We start from the raw sequence: 14787 nt of genomic DNA, 5'->3' as shown, positions 1-14787 counted from the left end.
AAATGTAAACTTCATCAACCATCTGAGGAATATGATATAAGCGACTGATGCGAACAAACAAAATAATCTGCCAATTCAATGTTATTTAATTAGTTTTACTCTGAGTTTAATTCGTCATTAGGGGCAAGAGTCTGGCGGAGACTTGGGAAGGGGAAAATCTTTCGGTCGACTGCGAACTCTGTTCCGCCGGGTCACTTGACAGGGGATTATCCTTACACGCAATTCACTTAATTTCAATGTTAGCGGGATGAAGAAGAGGGCTAGACTTCTGGGAATGAGATCGTCCGGATTGAGGGTCTTCATTTAACCTTCCTCTGAAAAGACGTACCGTGGAATTAGTACTAAAGTTGGGAGTAATCCTGGGCGAGATTTTCTTTTTCATTTTTCTTTTTCATTTTTCTTCTCCACCAATTCCGCCAGACAAAACGATCATGCTAAAGAATAACAATAATCGAGCCAATTTCATTACGTGGAAATTCATTCAGTTAAGTTCAAGGTACAAATTGCAAATCTCTTCTAGCGCGAAAAGTCTCGTGAACCAAAGTTAAACAAAAATTGATGTGAGCCTACGTCATTCCCTCTCGCTCGGTGTCGGTCAAAAACTGTGTCAGCAGCAACTGCGGCCTCATTAAGACACTCGTTCACATGCTCACGATGTTTTTTGCTATCTCAGGTTGGTTTTCGTTGTTGGCGTTGATTGTATCGACCTTCAGCCCAGCTACAAACGCTGCATGTGATTGCAACACTGTTTGCAACCTTGTGAAAGGCATGAAAATGCAGCTCACAGACATTCAGAAAAAATTGGAAAGTGGGAATCAAGGTGAGAAATTGCATTGCGATTTTGACTTGTGAAACGGAAAGTTCAATGCTGCTGATGATTTCCAGAGAACCATTCAAGAGATAATTCAGATCAAATTCGATGTCTGTTTTTCTTTTTTTCAGTTTACAAGAACTGTGCCGAGCTGTACAAATCCGGCAGAAAGATCAGTGGTGTTTATACAATCGATCCTGATGGTTCAGGCTCGTTTGATGTGTTCTGTGACCAAACAATAGCCGGTGGGGGGTGGACAGTGTTCCAGAAGAGAATGGACGGCTCGGTCAATTTCTACCGCGGTTGGAACGACTACAAACTGGGCTTTGGTAACCTGAATGGCGAGTTTTGGCTGGGATTGGACAAGATAAACCGGCTGACTAGAAGCGCACGAAACAGACTTCGTGTAGATCTGGAAGACACACAAGGGAAGACTGCCTATGCTGAGTACGATCACTTTGCTGTTACAAGCGAGAGATCTAAGTATCAGCTGAGTCTTGGAACTTACTCGGGTGAGCACTCTTTTAAAGCAAACGCGTCCCTCCTCGTCCCGAGGGTCCCTTAACCTGCTCTTTCGAGAAAGAAGGAGAAAAGAGGTTAAAACAACACAGCGCTATCCAGAAGTGGCCTGTGTCTTCAGATCAGTAGTGAATTATAAACGTTTGAGAGCCACGCTAAAACACCTTTCACTGTCTGAGCATTCATGATAATCAATATGGGTTTCTGTGGTTGTTTATCTTCTTGGAACTGAATTTCAAATGCAAAGTTTTCTTTTAGGAACTGCTGGAGATGCTCTTGCTCATCATCGTGGCGTCCCATTTACAACCAAAGATCGGGACAATGACGGCTGGTCGAGTAACTGTGCCGTGGCCTACAAAGGAGCCTGGTGGTACAAAGCCTGTCACTATTCCAATCTGAACGGCTTGTATCGTCATGGACACCACTCATCATTCGCTGACGGTGTCAACTGGTATCATTGGAAAGGATATCACTACTCTGCGAAGAGAGCTGAGATGAAGATCAGACCAGAGAAGTTTTAAACTTCTGACTTCTGTCTCCGTACCTTCATAGCCACCTCTGGTTTTAAAGAGCTCTTCAAAACTCACAAAACTCGCAGAGCGAGAATTATTTCTGTTTCATTATTGTTATGGGTATTTTTGGTGAATAAAGCTGAGTCTCTGAAACCTTAACTTCTCTGTTCAGTTTTCTTTCGTTTTTTTTAACTCTTTCTCAGTTTTCGCTTCTTTCACGGTTAGAAGTGGTAACCAGAAGACCAGTAACAAATGGAATGGACGAGGCATTTTCAGTTTAGTTCAACTTTAGGCGGTGATTTGCTATATAATTTCTTTATGGGACACTATCCGTGACTTCGGACGGTCTGAAAAGACGAAATATGTCAAGGGCTCAAAAACGAGGTAAACTTTGAAATCTTTGACCCTAGAATGGTTCACCTGGAGATTTCGGAGAAATCCTAGGACCTCTGTTTATATCCCTGCCAAAATCATAGTGAGGTAGTAGTGATTGTAGTAGTAGTAGTAGCAGCAGCAGCAGCAGCAGCAGCAGCAGTAGTAGTAGTAGTAGTAGTAGTAGTAGTAGTAGTAGTAGTAGCAGTAGCAGTAGCAGTAGCAGTAGCAGTAGCAGTAGCAGTAGCAGTAGCAGTAGCAGTAGCAGTAGCAGTAGCAGTAGCAGTAGCAGTAGTAGTAGTAGTAGTAGTAGTAGTAGTAGTAGTAGTAGTAGTAGTAGTAGTAGTAGTAGTAGTAGTAGTAGGAGTAGTAGTAGTAGTAGTAGTAGTAGTAGTAGTAGCAGTAGTAGTAGTAGTAGTAGTAGTAGTAGCAGTAGCAGCAGCAGCAGCAGTAGCAGTAGCAGTAGTAGTAGTACTGAGTAGTAGCAGCAGCAGCAGCATCAGCAGCAGCAGTAGTAGTAGTAGTAGTAGTAGTAGTAGTAGTAGTAGCAGTAGTAAAGCTTTATTGACGATATCACTTCATTAAAAAATGCTCTTCGAGTGAGCCGCTTACATAACAAATTACAAAACTATGATGCTAAAACGACACTAAAGCTGTAACATGATTATAATACTAAAAGAAACTATTCCACAGTTAATTGCACAAAAATTAACCTAAGCCGCCAGCTAAATAAGTACTTTTGCCAACTTCCTCAGTCCGCCCCAGTTCCAGACAAATTGAAAGAGTTCAGATTTGTCTCATCTTTAAGTTGTTACCAAGGCCATTCCACATGACAGTCCCCCTATAACTTAACGCCCTCCGTAGCAGCTTCAGCACGGGGCCTGGTCACAAAAACATTGTTTGAGGAGGAGCCTACTACATTATATTAATGAACGCAGGAGGTTGGTTTAAACATATTCTTCAAACTTTCAGGATAGATATTATTCAGTGATTTGAATACACTCATTGTGAGCTGGTTAGAGCGTCTTTGCTCGGGGGTATCCTGTAGTGGTAGTGTATCCACAGATCTAGAATTATAATCACTAAATGCTATAATTCTCTCGGCCCTGTTTTACAATTTCTGGAGTCTGTCACATTGGCTTTTCCCCGTGCATCCCCAGACCTCAGAGCAATAATCTAGGTAGGGAAGGACTAAAGCCTCATCATTCACAATAGGGTTTGGCGAGGCACCAGGGAACGAATACTTTTTAAAGTCCCGAGGCCAGCAGATACCTTTTAACAGATGACACCTACTTGGCATTGCCACCCCAATGCCTCGTCAACCTCTATTCCCAGATATCTTTAGGTAGTTGCTCGCATCAATTTCTGGCTATCAACCCTAACAGTTAAGTTAGGTCCTTATTTAAATGCCTTAATCGACAGTGTTTTCCAATAATCATATATTTTTTCTTTTTGAAATTTAATGTGAGTTTATTGGATTGTAGCCACTTTTGGACCTTATCTGTCTTTAACTTTTCTTCAAGAGTTGTGGGGTCATTGGAAGAGAGAGTAAGGGAGGTATCACTGATCAGCATACATAAGTACAGATGATGAGAGCTCACACTCCTGTAGGTCATTTATAAAAATGAGAAACAACAAGGGTCCAAGTACAGATCCTTGTGAGACCCCACAACTTATAGGAAGGTAGTCAGACAGAGTTCTATTGACATAAGTACTCTGAGATCGATTTGATAGATACGATTTGAACCACTGAACTGCATGCTAGTCAAGAACATAAATTTGCAGTTTTCTCAACAGTGTGTTGTGGTCAACCGTATCAAAGGCTTTCTTTACGAAAAGTACAAAAAGTACACCGTTCGTGAGCACAACGTTTTAACGTCAGTAAGACCCAATCTGACCTTTTCACGAGTTAGCTAGAGCCAGTCCGTTCACGCGACATTGATTCCTTGAAGAGATCTAGCCCTTAATTTTCGGAAAAGGTTTGACAAAGAACGCAAAAGGCTTCCATAACGTGCGGAAATAAAAACCAGTACACATAAGCAGTTTTGTTCTAACAATTATTTATTTTAAAAACTACATTTCTTAATTAATATACCAATGGTTTAGACTCGCTGAGAAATGGGAGTGGTTTATCATCTACAAGAAACCAAATGTTAAGCTTACCCCAATCAATACTTCTTTTATCATAAGTTACTAGAAAAGAAAAAAAATGTTACTGCTTCTAGATCAATTGGTCTGAAGTAAATGTTACAAAACGATTTGCACCCTTTGTGCGAAACCGGAACTAAATTTGCAAGCCCAGTTAACTTCAAGTCCGTTTCACTAACTAAAGTTAACACCAACGTAACTCAATGTTACAATACTGAAGTAGCAAAATAGAAATCATCTATAAGACTTTCAATCACTAGTGTATAAAGCCGAGCTGGTCGGCTGGCTATCAGAACAGTTCGACCTTTGAGCTACTGTTGTGAGACTAAAGCTCAAAAAGAGCAAAATCGAAACGGCTGCAACTAGTAATAGTCCTCTAATCCGCGACTAAGGGCAAGAACGGGCTGCCGATTTCATGGCTAACTTTCTTGCCAAAGAGCTACGTTATTCTGGACCCTCGTCAACAACGTCTTTTCTAAACTAGAAAGAGTTAACCTCTCTTTCACAAGAGTATATCGCAGATAATTTCTATCATTTATCCATTAACACTCAACTGAGATGCAACAAGCTGGTCGACAAGAACCATTGTAGTGCTAAACTAAACTAAACTTGCTCAGTCTTTCCCTAATTCGGGTCTCCTTATGAAACAACAACTGAAATACTTAATTTATAGACTTTTATTCAAGTATTGTCTTATCCATCCTCAGGACGCACGATATTCTCCGAACAAAAACAAAAAGCCTTATTTATAAATTCCTTCTGAATTGTACTCTAGTGATCCTGTTTTGTAAAACACAACTTCCTTATCGATACTGTACCCGGCCGTTTTGTATGTAAATACTTTTCTCAATCTGTTGGTCAAAATGCTACCCTATTATTTCGCTTTTTTGCTCTAGTTCAGAGCATTAACAACGCCAGTTTTACGTTCAAGCCACAACTTTGCATACAACACTACTGTTAAAGAGCTGTTTTACTGCTAATCTCGATGCCTGGACTATTGGCCAGCCACCATTTTTCTTGCTCAGCAAAGGATAGAAAAAAATACGCCATAGTTGAACCAAGTTCTGTTGCAACCGGTCAGACAAGTGTCCGCTTTTCATGTCACGAAATGTTTTGTCTCATTCACAAGGAAAGAAGACTCGTTGTGCATACGTAATCTGACTACGACATAATGGGCATTCCTTGCACATGGCTGAACAATCCACGCAACAAACCACGTGACCACACGGACAGAAGGCAGTGGCAACCTCGCTATCCATGCAAATCTGACAGATCCGTGCGTCTTGGAGGTGCCGCACCATAACCTTAAGCTGATCTGGAGACATGTTCTCCATATTCTCTCTATCAGCAAAGGCTCTCCTTCCTTCACACCTGGACGGTCCGGCCTCGTCTCTCCTCTTTGTATTGTAGCACCTGCGCTGTGAGAGCGGGGACTGCACTGGACGGTACTCGGCTGACGCACCCACAGACCGGAAACTCCCGGAAGTAGTGCTCGTCATGTCGATCATGCGGCACGAGTTCAACTCGCCCCAAGCATGACTATACGCCTGGCGCCGCGTGCGCTGCACATCAAACAGGAAAATCCGGCCAAACTCGTTACGAGGCACGAAAACAGATAAAAGCCGACCAGTGAACGTCCTCGTGCACTGATCGATAACTGATCGCTTCACAGTATTACACTGGTAAAACGTGTGGTACTCGGTGAAAGTTCGGAACAAAGCAACTGCATCGCTCTCGGACTTCATTTTGTACGTGTCTCGCTGAGCTAGGGGCCCAGTCCCCCCGTGGACGACAGTGAAGGAGCGGTTATTATACGAGACTGTGGAAACATCTTCAAAGGATACCCTAAAAGACAAGAAAAGCAGAGCGAAATATTAGCTACAATGAATGAACGCACCTTTAACCCTTTAAGCCCTAACAGCGATCAGCATCAAATTTCTCCTTGTAATATCAATGCTTATTCAACCCCTGAGGTCATGAGTATTGAGGATATAATCACCCAAGGTGAATTTTCTTGATATTTTAATAACGTCTCTCCAGTACTTTTATAAGAATAGTTTGGGGACAAGATAGGAGTATTTGTTCTTTGATAATAGTGGAATTTTTAAAACCAGTCAGAACAACAATCCTGTTCCACCGCATAACATAACAGCCTTGTAAAGACATACGCAGAGTTGGCGTTGGTATTCGTACTCATCCAGATAGAGTAGAGGACATTACAGCAGATAAAGCGTTAACTTGTGTCATACCAACTTACAATATTATTGGGAAGAGAGGACGATGATAAGTGGGCAAAATTCTACAGGTCCCAGTTAACAAAGTGGACAACTCAACACCCAGTTTTTGTAATTCCTTCAGTAAATGGCAAGAGGGAGGGGTTGCGATGCCAACTACGAACAAAGGGTTTTTAGTCCCGGGGGAGGACCTCCCATGTAAAAATGACAGGCAAGATCTTTGTACTTTTGTTCGTTTGTTTTTTCTTTTTTTTTGGGGGGGGGGGGGGTGGCCTTTTACTAAGCTTTATTAAGCAAAAAATATGACCTGAACTATTTCTCACTCAAATGATTTGGAATCTCTTCGGCATTTGGGTGAGAATGAATTTGACCCATGCCAACAACAATCTGGTGGATTTAAGTTTTTTTCTTATTCATATATATAATTCTCCATGACCTGCTCCATCCTTTTACATGCCAGTCACGGTTCAACATCGTTCAACTTTTGTTGATCAACAAACGGTTGAGCATTGTTGTAACTTGTTGTGGCAACTTGTTGAATGGAATAGAGCCAAGCTCCATTTTCGTTCAACAACTTTCAACATGTTGAACAGCATATCTCAACGTTCCACATCACATGATACACTGTTCAGCATTTGTTGCTAAACAAATGTTGAACCATGTATCATTGGCTTTAGGGGCAGACACTGTGATCTAACATGGACACAAAGGCTGGTTAAGAAAGCCCCGGCCAAAGATTATCTGAGTCTCTCTGTTCTTTCCAGGCCAATTGGAATGGTTATGCTAATGAAGAGGGAAGCAAATTTCTTCCTTCTGGAAAAACTCGCGGCGGTTTATGGCTTCTGGATGAGAGAGAGAGAAGATGGTGGGGGGGGGGGGGGGGGCGACTAGGCTATGCTCATTTGTTTTCTGCGTAGGAAAAAAAGATAATTTCGTCAAATGACTGAAATAAGCGTAACAGTTTCATTAAGATCCGCTTGCAAATTGAACTGCGTGTGACTTTGAAGGCAACTGATGTAATTCAGTACTGACCAGTACTGTTTGGACTGATGACTAGCACAGCAGTTAACACCTTTGTTTTATTTGTTGACGGGTTCACGCCGCCTACTCCTTTCCACAGACCTTTATATATTTCCGTTCTGATAAAGGCTTATGTACTTCAGGATGTGCTGATTAAGATGAAAGCACTCCGATCGCGGTTCAACGTTCACTCCGAACAAATCTTGAACTTGCTGGACAGCAGAGAGGAGATTTAGCCACATATGATTTGTTCCTTGCATTGGGACTTCCGGTTTTGAATTTAATTACAAAGTCAACCGGACTGCTTATGCAATAAATAATACATTGAACGAAACGAAAACAAGAATATTAAGAGGAGGAAGTTTTTGTCAACGTTCTATATTCGGTATCCACATTGCGTAAGACGTTTCAATTAGTTGTTACGTTCACCAGCTTGCGACGGAGGATCGCTTTACAAAACTTGTTCAAACAAAAAAGAAATTTTGACATCAAATATGAGTGAAAGCAACACTTTATCTGTCGCTGTTTTGAAAAATCACAATTACAAAAGCAAACAGCACGGCAAAACATTCGTCTCTCCCATATTATCCGTCGGAAAGTATGAAATGAAACTGATTACTTCACAGCAGCGAGTAAACTCGCCACATCAGTTCAATTTATTAAACAAACTGGGGAAAACAACGCACTTGACTCTTTCGGATATTCTATTTTTCTTCAGTCTTATAAACAATTTAAGCAGTAAATTTAATATTGCAGACGTCCTCACTTGGGATTTATTTGCAGTATTTTCATTTTGCTGTTCATCGAAAGAGCGCGAAAAAATCAACATCTGTTACGTTTGTTTGCTTTATATCCAACTTTGCAATTCAATATCGGAAAGCCCTCAATTCTGCATGTTCTTTCTGAAAGGAACTTTTCATTTGCGCTGCCGATAAAATTGTCTATTTCCAATTCAATAAACCCGCCGCGGAGGAAAAGAAAAGAACATATATATATATTAAATCTTACGCAACAAAAATAATTCCAGGATCGTTAGTTTCTTTCTTAGTTCAAACAACGTACATTGTATAAACTATAATCTGCATTACTTTCTAAAGAAAAAGAGGACTGAAATCCTCTGCCAAAAAATGGTAGCTTGCGGTTTGGAATGAATGATAAGCCGTAATTATATGCAAAATATACAATACTTCATTTCTATAAGAGACAGGTTGGAAATCAACTCATTATTTCGCTTTACAATTTAGGACTTGAGTTTCGAAAACGCAACTTCGAAAATACGCCAGATCGTCGTTCAAGTTTATATTTTGGCATATGCGTGATTTTAAAAACGTGAATTAATAGTCTGGAATTAACAAATAACTGTGTAAATTCCTAGATGATAATTATATGTAAGTCGCCAAGGTTTATTTAAAACCCCCAAAAAATTTTCAGAAAAAAATTCGCTGTCAGCACAAACACATAAACCCATCAGTCTCGGCTTACAGATTTAACAACTAGCTGATTGGAACAAAAAACTTTAATTTTTTCGACTTGCAAATAAACTGAACATAATTATGACCTGCTCTCGTTTTCAAAAAAGGGAAGGATGTGTTTGATAGAGTTGAAAATTTATACAAACTACAGTTATTAAACAATGTGGTTATTTCTGATTCAAAACGCTCTTTTTTTAATAACACTGAAAGTAATTCGCTGATGGGATATTTCTCTGATTTTCTACCATATTTCACTTGATATTTCAACATCAAAACCAGTTTTAAAACAGCTAAATCTTTCGCACTTCACAGTCGCCTCTCACACAATAAAATAAACAAAACAGACGAATCGTGACAAGCGTAAACTGAGAAAATTATGACTTACCTTTTCTCAAGAATTCTCCTAGCGACGTCTTTGCCTTGTTTCACGTCAAATTCGCGGTTAATGCTAAATACACGTATTCCGTCACTGCCGACATAAATGTCAACCTTTTTAAGGGTTTTATCGTCGCTCAATCGTCCATGAAAAACCTCAATTCCATAGCCCTGGATCCCGCAAGCTATGTGCAAGAACTCGATTTTCGATTCGTTCACAGGACTGCTAACCAGCTTGGCGTGTTCAATAGCCGCATCCTTCTGGAGGTCTGAAGTTTTGGCATACACATTGCAAACAGACATGGGAATGTACGACGAGTATTTCGGAACTCTTTCTTGGGTAAAATCTCCGCATTCTATATGCGCAATCAGAGCGCAAAGCCGAGCGATCGTCTTCATTTGAAGAGAAGACAAATCCAGCTTTCCTTCGTTAATAAAGTTCTTTAAGGTCAGATAGTATTGGTGACTGAAAGAAAGAGAAATACAAATTTATTTGCGGATGAAAGCGAAAGAATTAGTTCAATAAAATAAACCGACGACAAAAAACTCTTCGTAAGGTTTTGGCTAAGCTCAAGTAATATTAAGAACGGCTCGGACGACAGGTACCGATTGTCATAATGCAAAACATACATCAAAATTTCACCTGTTTCGCTTACCGTGTTATTTCTTGCTGAAGTTCTTGTGGTTTGACGAAGAATTTTACCAGCAAATACAGTCGATAAGGTGGCTTCCCAGTGAGCTGCGACGACATAGAATTTCTCAAATTTAACCAAAACTGCGCTCCTTTCGCGCCACCAAATTTTAAACCGAAATAATCTTTCTCGACTAGCTTTAACTTTTCACAGACCTGTAAGGGTTGAAAAATAAAAATAATAAATACCAAGAAAAAAATACCGAAGAAACGATTCGTCAAAGCGAACAACGTCGACTAAAAAATATAACCAGCATACAGCTAGGTGCCTTGGGAATATTCATTGTGCTCCATGAGAATATTTCGAGCGTAATTCCTCACCTTGTCTAAACACTCCTGGCCGACAGCATTTTTGGCGAGGAAAATCTCGTGAATTATGCCGTTCGGCTCCGAAATAAAACACCACATTTTCCCTTCCAGAATGAAGGCTGTTTTAAAATCACTATAATGACTTTTTTAGCCGCTCTGGCTCGTTTTTTTCTGAAGCTTTTATCTTTGCCATTCACCGGATATTCATGCACAAAGAAAAGCGAGAAGTAAACAGCTGAACCCAACAGCCATGTAATTATTTCGATTACGAGCCAATCACAAGCGGCCTGTGACACGACTCTCGCATATTTTAACCACTTTTGAATAAATTAGCAAATTTCATATCATATTAATTATTCATTTCGTTGTCAAAGGATACGAAACCCTTACCTCATTTCGCTTTCTCTTGGAAGTAAAATGAAATCTTCGATGTCAAAGATAATTCTCAATTCATTTTCCGACCTGTTCGATGAGGTACCTTGCGTATAATTATAACGAAATGAAAATCCTCTTTTCCATTTTTCAAGTGTTGCTATTATTTACACGTTACTCGATTTTGTCGAACGCACTGAATTAAACGCAATCCATAAACCTGGAAGTTACCCCGCCTTGAATACCGCGGCGTCACAGTTTATATCCGCTTTAAAATTTATTTTAAACTGTTTTTAAGTTCCTCTTTCAATTCCCATCGTTGTTTCAAATGCACGCAAACCACAAACACACGCGCCCAGTATATTTTGTTTTATTTTTCACCTGTTGATTCAAAGCGAAATATATTTTGTTTTGTAGCGAGGAGGTGCAGTTATAACGAAAAAAAATAATATCGTTTGTCTTCATAATCTATTAGACTCAACGCCATTTTAGTAAGGTCAGTGAGCTCATATCCTTTCACTTTCTTTAACCTAATCTGACTTCCATGATACTTCTTCCTGTGCAGGACTGACGCAAAGGAACAAAAACTAAACAATACACTGTACTGTGTGCATGCCTTTTTCGATCAAATCGCACAAAAATGATGACTGTTATCACACCAGGTCACCTGAGGAAAAATAAATGCCACAAGACTAGTTCGGCCGTTCTACCAATCACTGGAATTCCATACCAATTCCATGGAATCTTCGAAATTGGTTCCCGTCAGTACGTAGGTCTTACTCAGTTTCAGTGCTCAGTTTCTTAAATCTCACCGTGAAACCTCAGATCGACCAAACAATTTTGTTCCTTTAAAACAAAATTGAACTCAAATTAAGTTTCTTAAATCCTCCAGTTTGAAGCTCCCCTCTCCCCCCCCCCCCCCCACCCCCATGCACCAACCAGTTCCCTCCTGGCCTCCTCCTTGTTGAGTGAAATGTTTTCCAAACAAGAGCAATAATCCCTGATTTTGGCTCCTGTTTCCTAAATAATGGTATGCAGTGCACGTGCATCCATGCAAACGCGACCCCGAGAATGCCGCCAACATTGCCGAATCGGTGAACTGAAGTGTGATTCAATGGTTAAAGGCACCTTATTTCTTTTCATCTAATGTCTCAACATCGTTCCTTGGAAGTTGCCGGACAAGTTAAGACTCCTTCTTTTATCACGCCTCTACGAGTGCGTCTCGTTAAATAATATTTTCTGTTGATTACATTTTTTTATAGATATCAAATATTTATATATTCATTTAAGTCTCTGACTACCATGACAACTTGTAATACTACACCAAAAATGGATAATTCAAACACCCTTTTGTATGGCTCTATTTTTATCAGTGAAGTATCACACCGTGTGTCTGCGTTGATTTTGTCTGCGTGCAACAAACTTCTGCTTCCATCTCGCATCTAGAGTCCTCGGGATTTTTGGTCAGCGGACGTGCGCCAGGTGAGCCTCTGGGGATTTCGCAATCTACAATCGTGGCCAAAAATAATGGGACGATTTGCAAAATTAATCACGAACTGTTCCCCCGCCCCCCGCCCCCCGCCCCCCGCCCCCCGCCCCCCGCCCCCAAGCAATGTTGTTACGATGCTGAGTTTATCTACAGCCCGAATGATTCCAGTTGCGCTCAACATTGTTTGGGGGGAGGGGGGCTTCCCAAAAATTGCAAAGACAGCTTAATAAAAATGTTGAAGACTGGCTTAAGATATGGAGAATGAAAATGTTCACTGGCAATGCTATTTTGTGTTCTTGTCCCGGGAATTTTTGGCCAGGATTGTAGTATCTAGAGTCCTCAAGCTTTTGGTCAGCGGGTGGGTGCCAGGAGAGACTCTGTGGATTTCGACGTAGAAATCCTGCGGGAATATTTTCCAGCAATGTTAATGCTTATTCAGCCCCTGAGGTCATGAGAATTAAGGACATAATCACCAAGCTGAATTTTCTTGATACTGTTTAAAAACTTCTTCCCAGTACTGTTATAAGAAAAGTATGGGTCGTATGGGGAAAGATATAGGAGAATTTGTTCTTTGATATTAGGGGTTAAAGGGTTATAAAAATAAAAAAATAAAAAACGAGGATGATCAAATAAGTTCGGTGCACAGGCAGTTGTATATAAAACATTTCTTTCTTCAGCTTGAATTTACCGTCATTGGAAAAAATTAGAGAGGTTCGTTAAAAGTTCTTGAAAACTTCAAAGTTCACTTTACATTTTATAACAAAAGCATCTTAATGATTGAAAACCTGTGCAAACTTTAATTAGTTTTTGCGTCTTTCCACAGCCTCAGTGGACCACTTTAAAGTACCCCTTAATTGTTGTCTAGGCTTAGGCTGCTCCCATGTGGGTAATTACTAACAATAATAAGCTTAAGCATCTAGTTCTTTTCTGGCTAAAGTAAGCCGGGTACTGAAATGTTATTTAAAGGGATTACCAGCGTAGAATTCCGAAAGTAACGGGCCCCCGTTACTTTCGGATTAAGCATGCCAAAGGGGCGGCTACTTTCGGATGATAAAAAACGTTTCCCGAAATCACAAGATCAAATGACGGTCACAAGTTCTTAAATCATGCAACTAAAATAACTTAACTCATTTAACAAATCGACGGCAGTTTTCTATGGTCTATACTCTTATAGACCATAAAATTACGTCAAAAAATGTTCAAAACTAAGTGGAACCACGAGCCGCAGGCGAGTGGTTTCACTGCCAGGTTTTGGACATTTTATGGCGTCATTTTATGGTCTATAAGAGTATAGACCATAGAAAACTGCCGTCGATTTGTTTTTTTACAATAACATGGAAAAAGTGCGAGCGGAATTGGCTTTTTTTTTTCGTTGAGAAAGCGCGCGCGTTACATCTGACGTCATTTTTATTGTCTGTACTCTTATAGACAATAGCTACGAGCCAATCAGCGCGCGGGAATTTGGACAGTTATTGTAAAACAACCCATAACACTGACGTTACATCCTATCAAATTGTTTAGTCGGAAATTTCCAGACAAAATGCCGAAAGTTTTTTGTCCGAAGCTAGTTTATCGTCCAGAAATTCTGAGACCGAACATTTTCAAAGTGTGTGTCTTAGTTTATAGCTCCAACAGTCGCAAATTACAAACTTTGATCTCAAGTTCTGTGCTGAGACAAGGGTATGGAGACCACCGGTATTAGAAGGAACATTTAGAAAGTTTACGATTCATATTAAATAGAGTAAGACTAAAGCCCCGAACTGGTCAGACCTGAAAAGGGACATTCTGATTGGCTCTGATTGACTTCTGAGCGGTCCGAGGTTTCCTATGCGGGCGACTAAGATGGAACGCTTGCGTTACAACATACGTTTGACAGAAGTAAAGTGTTTCAATTTTGTCAAAAACAAAGCATTGCCAAAAATGTTTTAAATTACACTTTTGAAGGAGGAACCGGTTCAAACCGTCATGTCGGAGTTTACTACGACAGCGACGAACTTTATTATCTAGACGAAGAACATGTGTAAACAAATTCAACGTGGACTTGAAAGCAACAGTGGGAAAGCCTATACAATAAAACATTAATCTTATTGAACTAGCTTGTTTGGTCTCGTCCCAATATTTTCCCGATACGGACCCCACGCTAGTTCAAAAACATATATATACGATGTAATCTATGGGTCAATTCCAAAACTTTGATTCTTTGATTATTCTAGGTAGAAGTGTTAAGTGTGCTAGATTTAAAAAATATATGGTGCACTTTCGTGTGTTAAGTTTCTAGACTAGAGTGACATTAAGTAAATGTATACCGGGAAAAGATGATGTACTGAATAACCATGTGACGTCCACATTGAAATTACATTGAAATAAAAACTATTAAAATACAAAAAAAAAAAAAAAATGTGATGTCCACAACAGTTTTGAAAACGGCTATATATATATAGCCTGCTTACCTGGCGTTGTTTT

The 14787-nt window shown here is 40.0% G+C and overlaps 2 protein-coding genes across 5 annotated transcripts in view; one reads left to right on the top strand and one right to left on the bottom strand.

Annotated features, from left to right (window-relative positions):
- LOC146472795 (fibrinogen C domain-containing protein 1-like) overlaps nt 1-1986 on the top strand; it is a 67586-nt gene extending 65600 nt beyond the window's left edge. For 3 of the 4 annotated variants that reach the window (XM_085119044.1, XM_085119042.1, XM_085119045.1), the window contains 2 exons: nt 943-1323; nt 1589-1986. In XM_085119044.1, the coding sequence (XP_084975170.1) occupies nt 943-1323; nt 1589-1851 (644 nt within the window). In that variant the 3' untranslated portion in view covers nt 1852-1986. Of the gene's footprint in view, nt 1-325; nt 821-942; nt 1324-1588 lie in introns of those variants that run through there. The other variant, XM_085119041.1, reaches the window with a different exon arrangement.
- Nucleotides 1987-4257: 2271 nt separating this feature from the next.
- On the bottom strand, nt 4258-10719 carry LOC146472794 (E3 ubiquitin-protein ligase MYLIP-like). The gene is made up of 4 exons (XM_085119000.1): nt 10476-10719; nt 10120-10310; nt 9474-9929; nt 4258-6207 (listed from the first exon to the last, which is right to left on the bottom strand). The coding sequence occupies exons 1-4, from the start codon at nt 10560-10562 to the stop codon at nt 5481-5483; spliced, it is 1461 nt and encodes a 486-aa protein (XP_084975126.1). The 5' UTR covers nt 10563-10719; the 3' UTR covers nt 4258-5480.
- Nucleotides 10720-14787: the final 4068 nt, after the last annotated feature.

This window comes from Pavona decussata, unplaced genomic scaffold, assembly GCF_977016875.1.
Source record: "Pavona decussata unplaced genomic scaffold, jaPavDecu1.1 SCAFFOLD_96, whole genome shotgun sequence".
Classification (NCBI taxonomy): Eukaryota; Metazoa; Cnidaria; class Anthozoa; order Scleractinia; family Agariciidae; genus Pavona; species Pavona decussata.
The sequence above is the reverse complement of the archived record's forward strand: the minus strand, read 5'-3'. Positions and strand labels throughout refer to the sequence as shown.